We start from the raw sequence: 24,212 nt of genomic DNA, 5'->3' as shown, positions 1-24,212 counted from the left end.
CAAACACTTTCCATTTCATTTAGCCAGAAATGGAAAAAAGAAATCCAAAAATATATATGGAACCCCTAAGGACTCCAAACAGACACAATAATCTGGAGAACTAATTTCAAAATTTCTCACCTCCTGATTTCAAAATACATTACAAACATATAGGGATCAAAGCTGTATGATAGTGACATAGGAACATATGCATAGCCCTAAAGACCAGAATAAAGAGCCCCAAGTAAACTCATGGATATAGGGTCAAATGAAATTCACCAAGTTTCTAAGACAAGAAAAGAGTGAAAGCATAGTCTCTTCAACAGTCAGTAGGATGAAAAGATAACCTACAGAAAAAATTACAAACAATATATCAGAAAGGGAGATCATACTCAAAGTATATAAGAAAATACCACAACTCAAATGTAAAACAAGTAAAAAAATGAAAGGTAGATAAACGAGTTGAGGAGTGTGCAAAGATTGTGATCAAAACCACCGAGAGCTTCTGTCTGGAGGGAGTATTGGGTTCTAAGATGAGCAATCACCCCGAGTCCTGCTGCTCTGAGTCTCTGACCTAGGTCTGGTCAGTCCCAGAAGACCAGGTCAGTAGGGCTTCTAGAACATGTGTAAAGAAAGCCAGCAGCCCCTTCACAGTCTCTAGAATCTGCAGCCATGCTGGTCTCTAGGGACACATGGGCTGCTCTCACGTGGAAGCACCTTCAGCACAGCATCCTTGGGGAGGTGTGGTTCTGAGATGAACTCCAGCAGACTCAGCCCAGGCAGGGACGCAAGAGCACGTGTGCTCTGACTCATTCAACCCTGAGAGCACCCTTTACATGAGGAATAAACAATGAGGACAAATAGGAGGGCAAGCCACACGTCCTGAAAATGCACAGGGAGAGAGTTCATATCTCACCCACAACCTGAAACTCACTGCCAGAACTTGGTCTCCAGTGTCAAGTGACTATGAGACTTTTGTGCCCACTAGGATATGGCCATCATAGGAGAATTTAAACATGAAGCTAAAGTCCTTCATGTATACTACACTGCAGGTAATAACCAGAAGCCAAGATTTCATATTTGGCAGGTGAAAGGGCAAGGAACAAGGAGTCTTGTGAGAAAGGGTATTTCTAAATGGAAAAGCAAGAAGAAATGACTATAAGCACAACAGAATAAACTACACGGACACATAGCTCTATTATATTGTTAAAATATGAAAAGAACAAACTACAAGTCTAGACATATTTCCTTCTTCTTCCTCGGTTTATATTCATCTCTGAAGAAGCAGGTGTAACTCAAATGGTCCAGGAACCCTCTCCCTCTAAATCCCTCCTGAGAGTTGTTCCCTACCTGCATTCTCTTCCGCATCACTGCTGCTAATGTTTTCCAGAAAACATTCTGTAGAAAGACAACCATGAGCAATAATACAGTTATTATACAAGTTGACCTACCCATTTCTCCTCCTCCACTTGGCTCACACAGCATCTCCCCGGTCTTCCCTCCAGGCTCACAGACCTCCCCTGTGCTTTGTGGAGTCAGAGCCCTTCAACAACATGGTGATCACATTTGAACATATTCACATGAGAAAGAGGCTAAGAAAATTACCTTTTAACCTTACACTTCTACAGGCCCAATACAGCTCTTACATTCAAGCTTACAAAGCTGAAATGCCAACGCTTATGGACACTTTTGAAATATGGCTAGTGTGACCAAGCAATGTGTGCTTTTTGTGATTGTTTCAATATAACAAGTTAAGTATTGTTCAAATATGTTAATTATAGATAGGCAGCTCTAGCTAACGGCTACTACACTGGAAAGTTCAGCTCTAAGGGCTCCACAGACAAGGAAAAGGCAACTAGTTGCCTGTTCTGTTTTTCATTTATTCCAGATGATATGATGGCCTGATAAGATGCTTCATATGTAGGTACATCTGGGGCTCTTGAACCCAGTCCAGGCACTGGGAGAGCGCTTGTGAACATCCCAATAGTGCTGGAGTGGGTAGCCATTCCCTTCTCCAGGGCATCTTCCCAGCCCAGGAATTGAACTCAGGTCTCCTACATTTCAGGCAGATTCTTTACCAGCTGAGCCACAAGTGAAGCTCGAGAATACTGGAGTGGGTAGACTATCCCTTCTCTAGCAGATCGCCCTGACTCAGGAATCGAAACAGGATCTCCTGCATTGCAGGCAGATTCTTCAACAATTGAGCTACCAGTGAAGCCCTAGTAAGGTGGACACTCAGATTCAAAGAAAATTCTCAGGAGGGAGCTCATTTGTGGGCAGAGGTAAAGGGCATGGCCCAGCACTCGTGTACTACAAGTAACCAGAAAGTAGGTATGGAGGGAAGGGAGGAATATTCACTCTCTTCCTGAGCCCATCTTTCCCATCCCTGATTCTAGAGGACCCAAGCAAGGCAGTGGAAAGGGCTTATTAGGAAGTGAAAGTTTTGTGCACTGGAAACCATAGAACACTGTTGAAAAAAAGAAGAGACAAGTAATCAGAATACCATACCATATTCATAGACTGGAATATTTAGTGTTGCTGACCTTCCTATACTCCTAAAAGTGATGTACATATATATTGAAACCACTTACAAAATCCCATGTCATTTTAATAAAATGGAAAAAAAAAATCTCCCAAACTACGAAACCCAGAAGAAACCCAAAGAGCAAAAACAATCCTGAGAGCAAAGAACGACAATGGGGCCTTCAGGCTTCCTGAATTCAAAACAGGCAAGAATGCCACAGCAGTCAAAACTGTGTTCTCCCTGCAGCAAAACAGGCAGAGAGACCAAGGAATCATAAGGAGGGAAACTTGAATAAACTGACCCCTGTGGCCAAATGATATTTGCTAAGGTTCTAAAATTATCAAGTGAAGAAAGGATCGTCTCCTCAAAACTCAATAGACAGGCAACCTATAGAATCAAAGGAGTATCTGCAAACTTTGTATCTGAATAAAGGGCCAATATCCAGAATATAAAAGCAACTGCTAAAACACAACTTCACAATAATATCAGGCAAATAACTGACTTTAAAACATGTTCAAAAGCTTCCATAGACATTTCTTCATAGAAGACATAGAAGTGATCAATATACATAGGAAATATGCTTAGCATCACTAAGTAGCAAGTGGGGTACTTAGTGGAAATGGAAACCAAGTCAAAAGGAGATATCACTTTTCAGGAGGTGTATTATATGAAGAAAATACCAGATGTTGGCAAATATGTAGAGAAGTGGAACTTCTGTGCCTGTTGGTAGGAATGATAAACGGCATAGCCATTATAGAACAGTTTGGAAGTCCCTCAAAAAATTATTAAGATTATCATAAGATCCAGCAATCATTTATTTGAGTTTATATCCAAAGGAGATAAAACTAGAATGTTCCAGGAGATATCTATAATCTCATACCCATTGTCGCATCGTACACAACAAGCAAGATAGAAAAACTGCTCAGTGTCCAAGGGCAGATAGATCAAGAAAGACAATGTGGTGCATACATATACTGGAATGTGATTGAGCCTTTAAAAATGAAGGCAATCCTGTCATTTGAAGCAAAGTGGGAAGCTATTGGTAAGGGTGAAATAAGCTAGTCGCAGGAGGACAAATACTGAACAATTCCATTTACCTGCCATATCGAAAGCAAAGTTCAGGGAAGCAGAGAATAAAAGGGTGGATCCGAGACCTGGGAAGAGGTTGACACAGGGAGTGTCTGTTCAATGTCTGTTCAATGAGCAATCAAAATCCTACAAGACCTACTAAGTGATGAGATTTACTATTATATGAAGGTGTGGTTGACCCAGTAAAGGGGATTCTGAAACACAGTTTTGCTCATTAAGAATCTTATAGGACTTCTATGGTGGCTCAGTGGTTAAGAATCTACCTGACAATGCAGGAGATAGGAGTTCAACCCCTGGTCTGGAAAGATTCCACATGCTGTGGAGCAAGTAAACCATGTACCACAACTACTGAGCCCACGTGCCAAACTATGGAAGCCCAAGAGCCCTGGAAGCCATGCTCTGCAACAAAGAAGGCACTAAAGTGAGAGCCCTATGCACTACAACTAGAGAGTTGCCCTTGCTCTCCATAAGCAGAAAGAAGCCTGGGCAGCAACAAAGGCCATGAACAGCCAATAAAAATTTTAATAAAAATTAAAAAGAATCCTGTAAACATCTTCCTCGGTAGTGATGGGATTTGTCTTCCTGGGAAAAGGATGTTCACTTGGTATAAAATCAATGGATACAGTGAATGTATATACTTTGTTTTATTTTTATACACATAAACATTCATGGTGCATTGTGATGGGAAATATTTTGGGGCTGACACCACTAACAGTGACGTTTAGGGTGACAGATATTTTGGAAAACACAACCCACCTTTGGTTGCCCTGGGTTTCATGACAACTGAGCCCACCTTAAAATGAGTCTGGAACTCTGGAGCTGCTAGTACCTCCAGGCATGGACGTAGATGCAGGGACCCCCTTGCTCCATGACTGAGGATCATGGCTGAGCAATAAGTGCAGGCCAGGGGTCCAGAGCAGACACACTGGGACCACCCATAGGTTCCCAGTTTGCTTGTCCACATAGGGGGTCAAGAGCTTGGGCTGTTTTTCTCAGCACCATCTCCATTTGAGGGAAATGAATATTAACCAAACTTGAGGAATGGCTGAGTTGAGGAAAGAGTCAGGTAATATATAGACAATGTCCAGTGGTGATGAGAAGTGGTTAGACAGTTCACAGTTGACTTCTGTTGTGTAAGAGGGAAACATCGCCTGAGGAAACACACACACATAGAGCTTCAGAATAACAACACATGGGCCCACACATGGGCCCCCAAACCTGATTCACAGAAACCCACAGTATCTAAATGATGTAGCTGTTTCCAAGTACCATAGAATACAGACATTGTTCTTTTCTAGGAGATCAGTCTTTTCTCTAGACCTCCAGTCCTCACCCCCTGTAGTAATCCAGCATCAGGGTGACTCTGAAAAGCTAGCTGGCAAGAGAGCCCCACAATCATCTGCTAAATTGTTCCTCAGCAGAGGGACGGTCGCTGAATATTTACCATGTTCATTGGCTGCTCCAGCTGCCTGTGATTAGAGAGAAGAGAACAGTGTGAGGGTTGCCAGCACCATGTTTTCTCTGCAGTAACTTTTATGTTATCTGAGTTTTTCTTTTCCTCAGGTAACTAAACTCTTAAAAAAATCAATCGTTCCAAAAGAAAACAGAGGACCCTTGTTGAAAAAGCTTGGCTCTTTCACTTAATCTTTCAGTTTCCAGGAGGAAAAAATTCTACTGAGGAAAGTACCTACAGTAGTAACTGACGGTATTTTTTAGTGTCCTTTTGAATCAGGTCTCTGTTGATAACAGAATTAACGTCAATATTTCACAAGCAAGGAATTGCATACATAAGTGCTAATATACATTGTCAGATGACTATAACTGTATTTCGCTGAATGAAACATAAAGAAGTGAAGCAGCAGTCTATGTGAGACACAGACAGTTGAGCTTACCTCCAGGGGTCGGAGAGGCGATTCCTCAGCCCCGGCCTGGGGCAGTTCCACCACGAGGTGCTCCTGGGGAGCTAGAGGGAAACAGAAGGCCATCAGGACAGAGGAGAGGCTGCTTCCAAAGATCTCAGGTTTCTTGTTTGCTTGTTTGATGGGACATGGTGTGGAATGTGTACATGAGAGAGGTTAGTAACTGTGGACTGAGCTGCTCTTGAACCCTCCTCTTTGCTGGATGAAGTACAACAAAGGGGACAAGCAGGAAGGCAATGAAAGAGAGTGCCTGCATTTAACGGTGATAACCAAAGTAATGGGAAATGTGAAACATTACAATGCATGCCAGCTTTCAATGACAGAGATGCATGTCCCTCCTGGCTCTTAGAGCTTCTGGTAAATCACACCTATCTTCTGGATTACTACCCAGATCACTGCATCCTCAGAATCCATTGTTTCAGCTATTGTACTTACCAAGTCTGTGAGACTTTATTCTCGATTCAAAGTAAACTCTTGTTAGAGGACTAAATTCAATACTACCTTTCCAAATAGCTATTATTAATCATGCGATGTTATTTTCCAGGCTTGATTTTCCAAACAATGTTTGCAAGTCCACTGAGTCAGTGATGGTTCACACTCACGGAAGTCACACTTTTAGTGGGACAGTTCACTATGGAGAGGAAGCATGGAGTGAACCTGACTGTCTCTGACCCAGCTATGTATGAGATTTACAACAAGAGTCATGGTCACTAGACTATCATGTTCCACTGTGAGCTTTATTTGACAATTTCCCTTGAGTGTGTACTACAGGGTTTAATCAATGTGAGGTTATGGTAATGTTACCCAGTACAATGAAATACACCTCAGATGATAATATGCTTTTGTCCTTGTGTAAACAAAGACAGGAACACCAACACATATGACTTACACTCTACAAAAGGCCAGCCAACACTCAGAATCTGTGACTTTACCAAGAGGATGTGAGTCCCGAGATTCTTTTCCCAATAATGACTGTGCCAAAGTTGGTGTTAATCCACCTATGGTTACCCTGGGTTCTTTGACCACTGTGCCCACCTTATAATTATAATGATGGGCAGGATCTGGACCCCTGGGCCTGCTAGTACCTCCAGGGATGGACATAGATGCCGGGACCCCTTTTCCACATGACCGAGGATCATGTGGCTGACTGGTAGGAGCGGCTTACTCATTCAGAAGAGCCAAATTTGGATCAACCCCAGGTACTCAGTATGGCTTTTCCACTAGGAGGTTAAGATTTTGGGCCATTTGCCCAATTGCCATCTTCACCTGAGGAAAATTAATATTAAGCCATTTGGAGGAATGGATTCCCTGATAGCTCAGTTGTTAAAGAATCCGCCTGCAATGCTGGAGACCTGTGTTTGATCCCTCGGTTTGGAAGATGCCCTGGAGAAGGGAAAGACTACCCACTCCAGTATTCTGGCCTGGAGAATTCCATGGACTCTAGTGCATGGGGCCGCAAAGATTTGAATACAAACTGAATGACTTTCACTTTCACTTTTGAGAAAAGACTGAGTTGAGGAAAGAATCAGGTAATGCATGGCCAGTTTGCAGTGGTAGTGAGAAGTGTTTAGAAAGTTCACAGTTGACTAGTGCTGTGTAACAGGGAAACACATCCAGAGGCAACACACACAGACACAGACCTGCAGAATCACATCACCTGGGCTCACACATGGACTCCCAACCCTGATTCACACAAACCCACAACATCTAAATGATGTAGTTGCTTCCAGGTACCATAGAACAAAGACATTGTTCTTTCCTGGGAGATCAGTCTCTTCTCTACACCTACAGCCCACACCCTACGTAGGAATCGAGCATCAGGGCCACTCTCCAACCAGAGCCAGTCCGAGAACTCCACCTTTATCTGTTGGATTGCCCCTCAGCAGCATCATGATCCCTGAATATTTACCGTGTTCGCAGGCTTCCCCAGATTCCTACGATTGCAGAGAAGAAAACAGAGTGAGTGTCTCAGCATCTTGAATTTTCTGCATTAAGTCTTCTCTTATCTGTTTTTTTCTCCTCAGGTAACTAGCACTCTTTATTTCAGTGGCTCCAAAATAAAACAGACAGTCTCCTGTTGGAAAGACTGGTCTGTTTCACATAAGATCTCTCAGTTTTAATTTGACCAACTTTTACAAATTGTTCTTCAAGAAGGAACACTTTCTGCTGAGCAAAGTACCTACAGTAATAAATGATGCTGTCTTATTTAAATGTCCTTTTCAATCAGGACTGTGTTAATAATAGATTTATCCCCTCTGCTTTCCCAGCCAAGGATTCGCATGCCTCAGTGGTAACGTAAATTGTCAGATTACTATAACTAAGTTCAACTAAAAGGAAAATAAAGCAGTGAAGCCACAGGCTTGCCCCGGTTAAGAAAGGTGCACTTACGTCCACAGTCCTCAGAGGCTCGTCTTCAGCCCAGTCCTGGGGCAGCTCCACCACCATGTCCTCTTGAGGAACTGGAGGGACACAGAACAGCACAGGGACACAGGTAAGGTGATCACTAACCTCTCAGGAGCCATTTTCATTGGAGGGGCATGGGGTGGAGTGTATGCATAAGGCATTAGTAACTATGCACTGAGTTGCTGTTGAATCATCCTCTTTGTTGTATAAATAAGAGCAAATCAGAGGAGCAGGAAATAACGAAACAAAACTTCTGTATTTTAACTAGTGATAACCTAACAGTTCAGGAAAAAAGAAACACTGAAATGCATGCCACCTTTCACTGACAGAGACTCAGGAAACTCCTGCCTGTTTATATCTTCTGCAAAACCACCCCTATCCAGAAGGATTTCTCCCTAGATCACTGCCTCCCCAGGATTCAGTTTCAGCTGATGCACATACTAAGTTTTCTGTGAGATTTTGTTCTTGATTAAAAGCAGTCTCTGTTAGAGGACTGAATTCAACCCTACCTTGCCAAATAGCTATAATCTATCATGTGATGTGTCTTCCTAGTCTTCACTGTCCAAACAATATTTGCACATCCACTGAGTCAGTGTCTGTTCACACTCATTGAAGCCATACATTTAGTGGGACAGTTCATCATGGAGAGAAAGCGTGGGGTAAACGTTGACCTTCCTGGACCCTGGTGTGCAGGAGGTTTACAACAAGAGTCAAGGTCACCAAGCAGAGTGTCAAGTTGCACTGTGAGATCTATTTGACACATTCCCTTGAAAGTGTGCTACAGGCTTTAACCAATGTAAGGCTTATGGTAATGTCACCCAGTACAAAGAAATATCTCCCTGATGACGATATTCTTTTGTTCTTGGTTAAGCAACGACACTAGTACCAACAGTTATGGCCTGTACCGTCTAAATAAGGGAACACAACTTTCAGATCTTTGAATTGACCAGGATAGGAATCCCAAGGGACCTTTCACAAAAATGAATATACCAATGTTGGCAATAATCCACCTACGTTTGCCCTGGGTTCCATGACCACTGAGCCCATCTTACAATGATGGACACAATCTGTACCTCTGGAGGTCTAGTACCTCTAGGCATAAACGGAGATGCAAGGACCCCCTTGCTCCATGACTCAGGATCCCATGGTTGGGTGAGAAGTCCAGAGCAGATACACTGGGACCACCCATAGGTTCCCAGTTTGGCTTGTCCACTTAGGAGGTCAAGAGCTTGGGCTGTTTTTCTCAGCACCATCTCCATTTGAGGGAAATGAATATTAACCAAACTTGAGGAATGGCTGAGTTGAGGGAAGAGTCAGGTAATATATAGACAATGTCCAGTGGTGATGAGAAGTGTTGAGACAGTTCACAGCTGTCTTGTGTTTTGTAAGAGGGAAGTATCTCCTGAGGAAACACACACATAGAGTTTCAGAATAACAACACATGGGCCCACACATGGGCCCCCACGTCTGATTCACAGAAACCCACAGTATCTAAATGATATAGCTGTTTCCAAGTACCATAGAACACTGACATTGTTCTTTTCTAGGAGATCAGTCTCTTCTCTGGACCCCCAGTCCTCACCCCACCTAGGAATCCAGCATCAGGGTGACTCTGCAAAGCTAGCTGGCAAGACAGCCCCACAATCATCAGCTAAATTGTTCCTCAGCAGAGGGATGGTCACTGAATATTTACCATGTTCATTGGCTGCTCCAGCTGCCTGTGATTAGAGAGAAGAGAACAGTGTGAGGGTTGCCAGCACCATGTTTTCTCTGCAGTAACTTTTATGTTATCTGAGTTTTTGTTTTCCTCAGGTAACTAAACTCTTAAAAAAACCAATCGCTCCAAAAGAAAACAGAGAGGACCCTTGTTGAAAAGGCTGGGCTCTTTCACTTATGATCTTTCAGTTTCCAGGAGGAAAAAATTCTACTGAGGAAAGTACCTACAGTAGTAACTGACGGTATTTTTTAGTGTCCTTTTGAATCAGGTCTCTGTTGATAACAGAATTAACGTCAATATTTCACAAGCAAGGAATTGCATACATAAGTGCTAATATACATTGTCAGATGACTATAACTGTATTACGTTGAATGAAACATAAAGAAGTGAAGCAGCAGTCTATGTGAGTCACAGAGAGTTGAGCTTACCTCCAGGGGTCGGAGAGGCGATTCCTCAGCCCCGGCCTGGGGCAGTTCCACCACGAGGTGCTCCTGGGGAGCTAGAGGGAAACAGAAGGCCATCAGGACAGAGGAGAGGCTGCTTCCAAAGATCTCAGGTTTCTTGTTTGCTTGTTTGATGGGACATGGTGTGGAATGTGTACATGAGAGAGGTTAGTAACTGTGGACTGAGCTGCTCTTGAACCCTCCTCTTTGCTGGATGAAGTACAACAAAGGGGACAAGCAGGAAGGCAATGAAAGAGAGTGCCTGCATTTAACGGTGATAACCAAAGTAATGGGAAATGTGAAACATTCCAATGCATGCCAGCTTTCAATGACAGAGATGCATGTCCCTCCTGGCTCTTAGAGCTTCTGGTAAATCACACCTATCTTCTGGATTACTACCCAGATCACTGCATCCTCATGATCCACTGTTTCAGCTATTGTACTTACCAAGTCTGTGAGACTTTATTCTCGATTCAAAGTAAACTCTTGTTAGAGGACTAAATTCAATACTACCTTTCCAAATAGCTATTATCAATCATGCGATGTTATTTTCCAGGCTTGATTTTCCAAACAATGTTTGCAAGTCCACCGAGTCAGTGGCGGTTCACACTCACAGAAGTCACACTTTTAGTGGGACAGTTCACTATGGAGAGAAGCATGGAGTGAACCTGACTGTCTCTGACCCAGCTATGTATGAGATTTACAACAAGAGTCATGGTCACTAGACTATCATGTTCCACTGTGAGCTTTATTTGACAATTTCCCTTGAGTGTGTACTACAGGGTTTAATCAATGTGAGGTTATGGTAATGTTACCCAGTACAATGAAATACACCTCAGATGATAATATGCTTTTGTCCTTGTGTAAACAAAGACAGGAACACCAACACATATGACTTACACTCTACAAAAGGCCAGCCAACACTCAGAATCTGTGACTTTACCAAGAGGATGTGAGTCCCGAGATTCTTTTCCCAATAATGACTGTGCCAAAGTTGGTGTTAATCCACCTATGGTTACCCTGGGTTCTTTGACCACTGTGCCCACCTTATAATTATAATGATGGGCAGGATCTGGACCCCTGGGCCTGCTAGTACCTCCAGGGATGGACATAGATGCCGGGACCCCTTTTCCACATGACCGAGGATCATGTGGCTGACTGGTAGGAGCGGCTTACTCATTCAGAAGAGCCAAATTTGGATCAACCCTAGGTACTCAGTATGGCTTTTCCACTAGGAGGTTAAGATTTTGGGCCATTTGCCCAATTGCCATCTTCACCTGAGGAAAATTAATATTAAGCCATTTGGGGGAATGGATTCCCTGATAGCTCAGTTGTTAAAGAATCCGCCTGCAATGCTGGAGACCTGTTTGGAAGGTCTGGAAGATGCCCTGGAGAAGGGAAAGACTACCCACTCCAGTATTCTGGCCTGGAGAATTCCATGGACTCTAGTGCATGGGGCCGCAAAGATTTGAATACAAACTGAATGACTTTCACTTTCGCTTTTGAGGAAAGACTGAGTTGAGGAAAGAATCAGGTAATGTATGGCCAGTTTGCAGTGGTAGTGAGAAGTGTTTAGAAAGTTCACAGTTGACTAGTGCTGTGTAACAGGGAAACATCTCCAGAGGCCACACACACAGACACAGAACTTCAGAATCACACCACTTGGGCTCACACATGGACCCCCCACCCTGATTCACACAAACCCACAACATCTAAATGATGTAGTTGCTTCCAGGTACCATAGAACAAAGACATTGTTCTTTCCTGGGAGATCAGTCTCTTCTCTACACCTACAGCCCACACCCTACGTAGGAATCGAGCATCAGGGCCACTCTCCAACCAGAGCCAGTCCGAGAACTCCACCTTTATCTGTTGGATTGTCCCTCAGCAGAATGATGATCCCTGAATATTTACCGTGTTCACAGGCTTCCCTGGATTCCTGTGATTCCAGAGAAGAAAACAGAGTGAGTTTCTCAGCATCTTGAATTTTCTGCATTAAGTCTTCTCTTATCTGTGTTTTTGTCCTCAGGTAACTAGCACTCTTTATTTCAGTGGCTCCAAAATAAAACAGACAGTCTCCTGTTGGAAAGACTGGTCTGTTTCACATAAGATCTCTCAGTTTTAATTTGACCAACTTTTACAAATTGTTCTTCAAGAAGGAACACTTTCTGCTGAGCAAAGTACCTACAGTAATAAATGATGCTGTCTTATTTAAATGTCCTTTTCAATCAGGACTGTGTTAATAATAGATTTATCCCCTCTGCTTTCCCAGCCAAGGATTCGCATGCCTCAGTGGTAACGTAAATTGTCAAATTATTATAACTGTGTTCGACTACGAGGAAAATAAAGCAGTGAAGCCGCAGGCTTGCCCCGGTTAAGAAAGGTGCACTTACGTCCACAGTCCTCAGAGGCTCGTCTTCAGCCCAGTCCTGGGGCAGCTCCACCACCATGTCCTCTTGAGGAACTGGAGGGACACAGAACAGCACAGGGACACAGGTAAGGTGATCACTAACCTCTCAGGAGCCATTTTCATTGGAGGGGCATGGGGTGGAGTGTATGCATAAGGCATTAGTAACTATGCACTGAGTTGCTGTTGAATCATCCTCTTTGTGGTATAAATAAGAGCAAATCAGAGGAGCAGGAAATAACGAAACAAAACTTCTGTATTTTAACTAGTGATAATCTAACAGTTCGGGAAAAAAGAAACACTGAAATGCATGCCACCTTTCACTGACAGAGACTCAGGAAACTCCTGCCTGTTTATATCTTCTGCAAAACCACCCCTATCCAGAAGAATTTCTCCCTAGATCACTGCCTCCCCAGGATTCAGTTTCAGCTGATGCACTTACTAAGTTTTCTGTGACATTTTGTTCTTGATTAAAAGCAGTCTCTGTTAGAGGACTGAATTCAACCCTACCTTGCCAAATAGCTATAATCTATCATGTGATGTTTCTTCCTAGTCTTCACTGCCCAAACAATATTTGCACGTCCACTGAGTCAGTGTCTGTTCACACTCATTGAAGCCATACATTTAGTGGGACAGTTCATCATGGAGAGAAAGCATGGGGTAAACGTTGACCTTCTTGGACCCTGGTGTGCAGGAGGTTTACAACAAGAGTCAAGGTCACCAAGCAGAGTGTCAAGTTCCACTGTGAGATCTATTTGACACCTTCCTTTGAAAGTGTGCTACAGGGTTTAACCAATGTAAGGCTTATGGTAATGTCACCCAGTACAAAGAAGTATCTCCCTGATGACAATCTGCTTTTGCTCTTGGTTAAGCAATGACACTAGCACCATCAGATATGGCCTGTACTGTCTAAATAAGGGAACACAACTTTCAGATCTTTGAATTGACCAGGAGGATAGGAATCCCAAGGTGCCTTTCACAATAATGACTGTGCCAATGTTGGCGATAATCCACCTATCTTTGCCCTGGGTTCCATGACCACTGAGCCCATCTTACAATGATGGGCACAATCTGTACCTCTGGAGCTCTAGTACCTCCAAGCAGAAACGTAGGTGCAGGGACCCCCTTGGTCCATGAATGAGGCTGCCATGGTTGAGTGATAAGTGCAGGTCAGGGGTCCAGAGCAGACACACTGGGACCACCCCGAGGTTCTCAGTTTATCCTTTTCCACTTAGGAGGTCAATAGCTTGGTCCATTTTCTGTCAGTACCATCTCCATTCCAGCAAAATGAATATTAACCAAACTTGAGGAATAACTGAGTTGAGGAAAGAATTAGGTAATCTATAGGCAGTGCACAGTGTGATGACACGTGTTTAGAAAGTTCATAGTTGACTCCTGCTGTATAAGAGGGGAACATCTCCTGGAGGTGTTCCTCCAGGAGACACACACAGACTGCTTTAGAATCACACTCCATGGGCTCACACATGGGACACTAACCCACGCATCTAAATGAGGTAGTTGTTTCCAGGTACCATAGAGCACAGACATTTTCTTTGTGGAAGATCAGTCTCTTATCTGTACCCCCTCCCTTCACCCCCTTTAGGAATCCAGCATCATGGCGACTCTCCAAACAGAGCTGGCAAGAGATCGCCACCTTCATCAACTAGATTATTTTCATCAGAGGGATGATCCCTGAATAATTACCATGTTCACTGGCTTGTTCACGTGCCTGCAATTAGAAAGAAAAAAACAGTGTGAGGGTGTCAGTGTCTTGAGTACTGTGCATTCAGGTCTTTTGTTCTCTTTTTCTTTTCAGAAAACCAAATGGGAATGTGCTGTTCAGTCTGTAGCCCCAAAAGAACAATAGAGGACACCTATGGGAAAGGCTGGAGCTCCTCCTGGAAGAGCTCTCCAGCTCATTTTCACCAGTAATTAAAACTTTCATTTCAGGAAGGAACAGTTTCTGCTGAGGAAACTGCTCCCGATTCCAGTTTTTAATTTATGTTGTCATTTTTGGAAAATATCCTTTTGAATAAGTTATCTGCTGGGAAAAATTCATCCATCAAATTAAAACCTGTTTATATGAACTGCATTGAATATTTTGAACCTTTATCTGAATTCAGCTAGAAAATAAAGTCATGAAGCAACACTTTTATCTCAGATGAGTAGGAGGCACTTACTTCAGAGTTGGGCAGAGCCTCTCCCTCCAACGTTGAAACTGATAGCCCCTCAGGCTGGTCTTCAGGGAGCTCTAGAAGACATAGAGGAATTGTCAGGACATCTGTGATGCTGATCGGGAAGACCTTGTTAATGTGGACACATCGGGGGAGTGTGTGGATGTGGGTGGTTAATAAGTGTTGGCTGAAATCTGCTGGACAACCTTTCACATGGGTGGAGGAAGGCAAAGGAGATGAACGTTTCTGAAATGAGTCAGAGAGCCTTAAGCTTTCTGGCTAAGGAGAACCTGATCACCTTGAAACTCGGTCTGACAGAGGGAAGCACTAAAAATCACACTATGCTTCAGTAGTCATGTACATTTGTGAGACTTGGACCGTTAAGAAGGCTGAGTGCCAAAGAATTAATGCCTTAGAATAGTGGTGCTGAAGAGACTCTTGTGAGTTCCTTGGACAGCAAGGAGATCAAACCAGTTAATCATAAAGAAAATCAATCATGAATATTCATTGGAAGGACTGATGCTGAAACTTCAATACTTTGGCCTCCTGATGTAAAGAACAGGCTCACTCAAAAAGCCCCTGATGCTGGGAAAGACTAAGGGCAGGAGGAAAAGAAGGGGCCACAGAGGATGAGATGTCTGGATAGCATTATCAACTCAATGGTCATGAATTTGAGCAAACTCAGGAAGATAGTGAAAGACAGGGCAGCCTGGTATGCTTCTGTCCATGGGCTCACAGACATAACTTAGCGACTGAGCAATGTCATCAAAAATACATTGTATTTATTCTTTTCATAATTTTTAAGAATTAAAAAGTTCTATCAGTTCAGTTCAGTTGCTCAGTCATGTCCGACTATTTGTGACCCCATGAATCGCAGCACACCAGGGCTCCCTGTGCATCACCAAATCCCAGAGTCCACCCAAACCCATGTCCATTGAGTTGGTGATGCCATCCGACCGTCTCATCTTCTGTCATCCACATTCCTCCTGCCCTCAATCTTTCCCTGCATCAGGGTCTTTTCAAATGACTCAGCTCTTCACATCAGGTGGCCAAAGTATTGGAGTTTCTGCTTCAACATCAGTCCTTCCAGTGAACACCCAGGACTGATCTCTTTTAGGTTGGAATGGTTGGATCTCCTTGCAGTCCAAGGGACTCTCAAGAGTCTTCTCCAACAGTGCAGTTCAAAAGCATCAATTCTCTGGTGCTCAGCTTTCTTTATAGTCCAACTATCACATCCATACATTACTACTGGAAAAAGCATAGCCTTGACTAGATGGACCTTTGTTGACAAAGTCATGTCTCTGCTTTTTAATATGCTGTCAGGGTTGGTCATAACTTTCCTTCCAAGGAGTAAGCATCTTTTAATTTCATGGCTGCAATCACCATCTGCAGTGATTTTGGAGCCCAGAAAAATAAAGTCAGCCACTGTTTCCCCATCTATTTGCCATGAAGTGCTGGGACCAGATGCCATGATCTTAGTTCTGAATGCTGAGCCTTAAGCCAACTTTTTCACTTTCCACTTTCACTTTCCTCAAGAGGCTCTTTAGTTCTTCTTCAGTTTCTGCCATAAGGGTGGTCTCATCTGCATATCTGAGGTTATTAATATTTCTCCTGGCAATCTTGATTTTTCTGTATTCACAATTTAATGTACCTATCAACACCATCTACATCTTTTTCATCAGATCCAATATAACCTCTGTACCCATTAAGTCATAATCCACCTTCTCCGTTGCCTCCTCGCTTTGGTAATTTCTATTTCCAACTTCCATGAGTTAGCCTATTCTGTGTACCTTAAACCAGTGGAATCATATAATATTTGTCTTTCTGTGTCTGCCGTATTTCGCTAACTATAATAAATTTTTGTGTTAAATCGTCCACCCATTTTGTAGCATATTTCAATCTTTAATTCGTTTTTATGGCAGGATAGTATTCCATTCTGAGTACATATCACATTTCATGTATCCATTCATCACATGGTGGTCTTTGGGTTGTTTCTAGTATTTAAGTACTAATAATACACTGTGAACATTAGTGTGCAGATTTCTGTACGGTCCTATAATTTAAATGTGCATATTTAAAATATCACTGAATATAACAATACAAAGTGTGAATGTTAGGTGAACTAATATGTTAGACTTTGAATTACTAAAAATATATTTTCTCACTAATTGTAAAAAAATGTACCACACATATGTTATCTGTGAGTAGAATTTGATAACTGAAACTGAAGTGATATGATATTGGAATTTTCTGTATAATCCATACAACTTTTATGTCAATGTAATCCTGCTTTAAATAAAGTCTAATAATTTAAAGATATCTTGAAACATGACTTCAGGGGGGAACACATCACACCTAGTGTTAAAAAATTAGCTAATGTCCAAACCATAGCTAGAGACCATCTTCACTTTTAAGCATGAACCAAATGCTGAATTTAGAATGCATCTTTCCTTTCATACTTAAAGCAGTACCAACTGATATAGTTTCAATTTGAACACATGAAATAAAAGAACATTGCTTAGTATTTCTGTTTGTTTTCTTAAACTTGAAGCCCTGAACATACTACAATAATCATTCTTGAATGAATTTAATGAGAAAATTTCCACAGTACCTTCAGTTGAGTCAGTTGTAGGGTGCACCCTATTATGTGGCCAACAAACTCTCTTCATCCAGCTGGTTCTTGATGCTCTTGACATTTGAGGGATGTTTCTTCTCGCCTTCTGGGTGAGACGTACTGTGAAATGCATTATAATGGTGAGAGCTGTCGACATCTTGCCGGCAGAGGACCACCCGGGAGCTAATAATAAGTGATCCATAATTCAATCCTCTGGTCCCCTTCCTCACCGGATGCCTAGCAAGGCTTCCTGAATTCAAAGTGGACTTAGGAAGATCTGCAGTTTGATGTGCACTGAAAACATCCAACAGACTGGCTGTGTGTGCAAATATCTCTATTTAACTGAGACCTAGAGGCTCAGCAGAGCATGGTGACCATGCCTGATGGACTGGATTCAAATCACATTTAGGAGAAGCAGGTACTTGGGAAAGACATATGGATCCCTCTTTGCCTCAGTTCCCTGTCCTGAGTTGGAGACATGTTAACATGGCCTATTTTTAGTATTATGAGGCCAAGAATGATTAAGTACAGGTAAAATATTAGAAAAATAAAGGAGGGACTTCCCGGGCAGTCCAGTGGGTAAGAATCTACCTCGCAACGCAGGGGACGGGGTTTGATTTCTGGTTGGCAAACTCCAGTCCCACATGCCTCGGAGCAACTAAGCCCACATGTTGCAACTACTGAGCTCGAGCACCACAACTAAAGAGTCAGTGCCCTGCAACGAAAGATCTGCACAATGTGATGAAGATCCCATGTGCCACAACTAAGACCCGATGCAGCCAAATAAATACATGATATATAAATAAATAAATAGAATATTAATAGACAAATAAATAAATAGAAAAGTAAAGGACTGCTGCTTCATGATTTCTCAGTAAGTGTTCAACCTTGAATGATGGCAAGAATAAGATGGACCTTCAGTAGTGGTTGGAAGCAGAGAGGACATTTTGATAGCTCCAATAAGTGGGGATGGAAGCTTATTCCTTAGCTTTTTCACCAAAACAAGTTTTTATAGCTCATGGAGAGTATCTATTATCATCTCTTCGGACACCCAGCGCTGTTCAAGAGGAAGGGTGGACAAAGTGCGGGCTGTAATCCATATGTTACATTAGATGGTGTTGAAATTTAAAGAGAGGAATTGATTTTCCAATGGTCACACAATAATAAATAGTGGATCTGGGACAGGATTGTAGATGGTTCCCTGAGGACACAGATGCCTGCACCCCTGAGACCTGTGCTAAAACCCCTTACCCAGGACCTCAACCCTACCTCCAACTCAAATTATCCTGCCCCTAGTTTTCTGTGGATGAGAGCTGATGCCCTGAAGAAGATGCCCCAGCCTTAAAAGAGCTCAAATCCTCCTTCTACCACTCATCTCTATATTTCAGTTCCTGATCCAAAATACAAGTTTCCTCTGAGCAAAGCTTCTCAGAAAGACCACAGGATTCCAACTCTGTCCATCCTCCAAAGCCTATTCACACACTCAATCATCTCACAAGTAGCCTTCCCAACACCCAGTCCACCTTGCTAAGTGACCAGTGGTCTGTTTGGCCAACGAATTGGCTCAGAGCTCAGAACCTTCTTTACCAAAGGCCACATGATGGCTCTACCAAGAATTAGCTTCCCTTTAACTTGACCAAGTCTGGATGAGCAGTTAATGTGAATTAACTGGGGAGGTGGCCATCTGTGCCGGCCTTTGGTGGCTTAACTACGTCTGAGATGCTCAAAGTCTCACAACTGATCTGAACACTTATTTGACCAGCCTGGACCAAGTGATAGCTAAGAATGGGCAGGAGTTCAATCTTTCCCCACTAAAATTCTGACTCTATCAACTTCTCATCATGCTCTAGACCCTGTAGTGGAAGACAACAGTGCCCCATATTCTTTTTGAAAATCATCTCCATCCTCACAGCCTGGAGACTCTAACCCTAGATTCTCCTTGAGGATCAACAGACAAGCCCTCCTTCCCTCAGTGACCAAATGTTCTTCCTACTAACCCGACAACACTATGCCATCTCACTAAACTCCTTGGCAACAGCCAAACAATGATCCAGCCCACATCCACCCATGGGAATCCCACCAGTAAATCCCAGTTTCTTTCCTTTTTAAGTCTTTAGATTTACACTGCTAGTGTTTGTAGATTTGGGCAGCAGCATTTGAGAAGAGTTGAGATGTAATCCCCTTTTACTATAATGTCTGATGTTGGGGAGACATCATGGTTCTCCCCTGTTAGTTCTTTCCATCTGTTCTCTGGTATAAAAAACTGGCATTGGGAAATTGGAAATCTAGGAAGATATTTAAGGCTGCCAGCTTACAGTAGAATCAAAATATAATTTAAGGAATAATACAAAACTATAAGACACAGTTATAACTGTAGATAAATTAGAGTGATGGAAAAGAAACATAATAAAAAAATAGGAAAATTAATCAGTAAAGGTTAACCAGCCCATTTGAAGGAACAGCGTTCAGATGATCAGTGGGAACCTACCTCCCAAACAATTCAGGTTACCCATTTCTCTTTGCCACCATACATGAAGCTCTCAGCTCGCAAACACACTGAATGTGGAATGTGTATCACCACATTACCATGGCAACTACACATCACAGAACCTTCAGAATTGACTGGACTCTGCACAGGACGAGTCCAACTGCCACTGTCCAACTGCTACTGTGATTCTATGGACAAGTTTGGCTTTTCAGAGTAAACATTTTATTTATTTCAAAAATTGAATCTCAGGCTCACACATTCCTCTCTGATTATGAAAATAATTTATATGAGTGAAAATGTTCTGTCCCCAAGTATAGTTGATAGTGATCATTTCGGGGTGAGGAGGGTCAAATCTAACACATGGCAAATAAAAAGAGATTCTATTCTTGATTAGAATATCAACTTGGTACTAATCACAAGTTTGTGCTCCTAACACACAGTGAGGAGAGAAAGCCTTACCTCAGGGCCACACAAGGAGAAAAGACAGACCAAAAAAAAAAAAAAAAGCTGAGCACCCAGAAAAATGTCAGCAAAGTGCTTTTCTAGGAAAGCTGAGGGAGTGGCCTGGTTACTTCTGGGGTCAGAGTCTTTGTTCTTGAGGTCAGGTCATGGTCAGGTCACGAATGTTCTTGTATTGTTGGTGGTGGTTTAGTCACTGAGTCAAGTCACACTCTTGCGGCCCCATGGACTGTATCCTGCCAGGCTCCTCTGGCCATGGGATTCTCCAGGCAAGAATACTGGAGTGGGTTGCCATTTCCTTCTTCAGGGGACCTTCCAAACCCAAGAATCAAACCTAGGTATCCTGCACTGCAGACAGGTTCTTTACCGATGGAGCTATGAGGGAAGCCCTCAGTCACTTCAGTTCAGTTCAGTTCAGTCGCTCAGTCGTGTCCAACTCTTTGCGACCTCATGAATCACAGCACGCCAGGCCACCCGGTCCATCACCAACTCCCGGAGTTCACTCAGATTCACGTCCATTGAGTCAGTGATGCCATCCAGCCATCTCATCCTCTACCGTCCCCTTCTCCTCCTGTCCCCAAACCCTGCCAGCATCAGAGTCTTTTCCAATGAGTTAACTCTTTGCATGAGGGGACCAAAATATGGAGTTTCAGCTTTAGCATCATTCCTTCCAAAGTACACCCAGGGCTGATCTCCTTCAGAATGGACTGGTTGGATCTCCTTGCAGTCCAAGGGACTCTCAAGAGTCTTCTCCAACACCACAGTTCAAAAGCATCAATTCTTCGGTGCTCAGCTTTCTTCACTCTCCCACTCTCACATCCATACATGACCACTGGAAAAACCATAGCCTTGACTAGACGGACTTTTGTTGGCAAAGTAATGTCTCTGCTTTTCAATATGCTATCTAGGTTGGCCATAACTTTTCTTCCAAGGAGTAAGCGTCTTTTAATTTCATGGCTGCAGTCACCATCTGCAGTGATTTTGGAGTCCAGAAACATAAAGCCTGACACTGTTTCCACTGTTTCCCCATCTATTTCCCATGAAGTGATGGGACTGGATGCCATGATCTGAGTTTTCTGAATGTTGAGCTTTAAGCCAACTTTTTCACTCTCATCTTTCACCTTCATCAAGAGGCTTTTTAGTTCCTCTTTACTTTCTGCCATAATGGTGGTGTCATCTGCATGTCTGAAGTTATTGATATTTCTCCCAGCAATCTTGATTCCAGATTGTGTTCTTCCAGCCCAGCATTTCTCATGATGTACTCTGCACATAAGTTAAATAAGCAGGGTGACAATATACAGCCTTGACGTACTCCTTTTCCTATTTGGAACCAGTCTGTTGTTCCATGTACAGTTTTAACTGTTTCTTCCTGACCTGCATACAAATTTCTCAAGAGGCAGGTCAGGTGGTCTGGTATTCCCATCTCTTTCAGAATTTTCCACAGTTTATTGTGATCCACACAGTCAAAGCCTTTGGCATAGTCAATAAAGCAGAAATAGATGTTTCTCTGGAACTCTCTTGCTTTTTCCATGATCCAGCGGATGTTGGCAAATTGGTCTCTGGTTCCTCTGCCTTTTCTAAAACCAGCTTGAACATCTGGAAGTTCACGGTTCATGTATTGCTGAAGCCTCGCTTGGAGAATTTTGAGCATTACCTTACCAGTGTGTGAGATGAGTGTAACTGTGCGGCAGTTTGAGCATTCTTTGGCATTGGCTTTCTTTGGGATTGGAATGAAAACTGACCTTTTCCAGTCCTGTGGCCACTGCTGAGTTTTCCAAATTTGCTGACATATTGAGTGCAGCACTTTCACAGCATGATCTTTCAACATTTGAAATAACTCAACTGGAATGCCATCACCACCACTAGCTTTGTTCGTAGTGATGCTTTCTAAGGCTCACTTAACTTCACATTCCAGGGTATCTGGCTCTAGGTGAGTGATCACACCATAGTGATTATCTGAGTCATGAAGATCCTTTTTGTACAGCACTAACGTTGCTGTAAACCTCCCCCCAAAACAAATGCTACTCTCAGTTCGGACAAGAAAGCATCAGGTCCCAGGCACCACCCTCTACCTCTGGGGTCCAGGCCCAGGCCAGGAGGAGAATGTCCTGGGCAGACATGGTATCCAGCACACAGTCAGGGTCCTTCATCCAGTGCCTGGCCCTGGCTGAGGGGCAGCACCTCAGAGCCAAGTCCCAGACTCCACCCAACTTTCATTTCTCTGGGTGCCTGGTGCCCAGGACCCAGCTGGGACTCAGGCTGTTCATTTAAGCTGCAGAGACACACTTCTAGCAATTTCCAACTGGGTTAATCTTTAGTTCACAACAATTACTCTTTTTGACAGAGGTCCCAACCACAGAGGCGAGCCTGAAATGATGTGTAAGCTCCTTGCACACCAACCTAACCTCCTGCCACCTCCTGGGGGTGGACAACCGATCAATGCTGGACCAAGTGTGGAAATGTGAATGGAGAAACAGGAGCTGGGAAACTCTTACCTTAGTAGCCAGGGTCATATCCTCCAGCTGCCCAGGGCTCTGGGGACCATGCCCATATCGTCCTCTGCACCTTATAGGTCATGGAGGCAGGGACTGCGGAGAGGTTCACTGCTTTGTGTTGGGAAGAACCCCTGCAGAAGGGAAAGGCTACCCAATCCAGCATTCTGGCCTGGAGAATGCCATGGACTGTATAGTCCATGGGGTCGCAAAGAGACGGACACGATTTGGCTACTTTCACTTTCACTTCGGCTGCTTTGTGGCCTGGATCTGGCCTGTGGGCACCAGTGGTGAGGCTCTGGGACTCTGTGGAACACAGTCCCCAAGCTGTTCTGGGCCGCCATCTCACCCGCCTGCCTTGAGGCCAGAGGGCCTGGATAGCGTATGGAGAAGGCTTCTGTTCCAGACTCATCAAACTCCGGCGAGGACTGCTGACAGCTTTCCTGTTGGTGGAGCATGACCTCTAACCCTAGGCTAAGGGTCCCGCTGAAGGTCTTACAATATTGACTGTGCGCCCACCCCACCCCTAGCACAGTCTCTTCCACCCATTTCTACTCTTTCCAAGTCCCCAGACTTCCCTAGAAGAAACAAAGCCTAAGATTTAATCTTATAAACAAAATTAAGTTTCATACCTAATTTATCTACTTGTACTCTTTATTTGGACCCCTGTAAACTCTTCTCACAAAAATGAACGTTTTTGTCGTGTGTTGCAAGCATGTTTTCAATTTATCACTATCTTTAATTTTTGTTTATTTGTTTTTGTCTGTGCTTGGCTTCTCTCTAGCTGTCCTGAGTAGGGACTTCTCTCTTGTTGTGGAGCACAGGCTCTAGGTGCACAGGCTTCAGTAGCTGTAACTCGCAGGCTCTAGAGCCCTGGGTCAGTAGGTGTGGTGCACAGGCTAGTTGCTCAGCGGCATGTGGGATCTTCCTAGACCAGGGATCAGATCCATGTCCCCTGCACTGGCAGGCAGATTCTTAACCCCTGGGCCACTAAGGAAGTCCCATCACTGTCTTTTTATTATGGCTACTTTTATTTACATACTGAAGATATTTATTTTCAAAAACATCAGTAATTTAAATATTTTTGTTATTTTGGTTGTGAGAAGGAAAAGGGGAAGGATGTTATGACTAATATTTTTATTAAGGGCCAAGTACTCCTTTAAAAATATTTTAAGAAATAGGAAAATAACAGCAGGTGTTTAAAGACAACTTTTCTATTAAACAATTCTAAATATTTCTAAAGATGTTAGTCAAAATGAACTAATTAACTTTTTAGGGTAATGATAGAAATTTCCTCCAAGAAATGATATAGAGTAGAAATATCCTGATACAGTCATAAATGGAACTGAGTATTTTGTAAAACACATGTGATAATTTGTCTTAAAAACCTGAAAACATTTTGGAAGTTATAATGATGGTATATCAATGATTAAGTCATTTTAACAAATTTCATTCACAATGTATCTATTCATCAGATAATGAACTTGCAGTTGTTTTCTGAGAA

General features: G+C 43.0%; 1 protein-coding gene across 1 annotated transcript; it reads right to left on the bottom strand.

Annotated features, from left to right (window-relative positions):
- Positions 1–5,036: 5,036 nt before the first annotated feature.
- On the bottom strand, positions 5,037–19,842 carry LOC102409300 (involucrin; the record flags this gene model as incomplete). Its single annotated transcript, XM_045164108.1, is given in 12 exon segments — positions 5,037–5,061; positions 5,485–5,555; positions 7,421–7,445; positions 7,900–7,970; positions 9,608–9,632; positions 10,060–10,130; positions 11,989–12,013; positions 12,468–12,538; positions 14,186–14,210; positions 14,662–14,732; positions 17,267–17,389; positions 19,758–19,842. Coding segments are annotated over 12 exon segments (628 nt in total), but the record flags the coding sequence as incomplete, so codon positions are not given.
- Positions 19,843–24,212: the final 4,370 nt, after the last annotated feature.

This window comes from Bubalus bubalis, chromosome 23, assembly GCF_019923935.1.
Source record: "Bubalus bubalis isolate 160015118507 breed Murrah chromosome 23, NDDB_SH_1, whole genome shotgun sequence".
Taxonomy (NCBI): domain Eukaryota; kingdom Metazoa; phylum Chordata; class Mammalia; order Artiodactyla; family Bovidae; genus Bubalus; species Bubalus bubalis.
The sequence above is the reverse complement of the archived record's forward strand: the minus strand, read 5'-3'. Positions and strand labels throughout refer to the sequence as shown.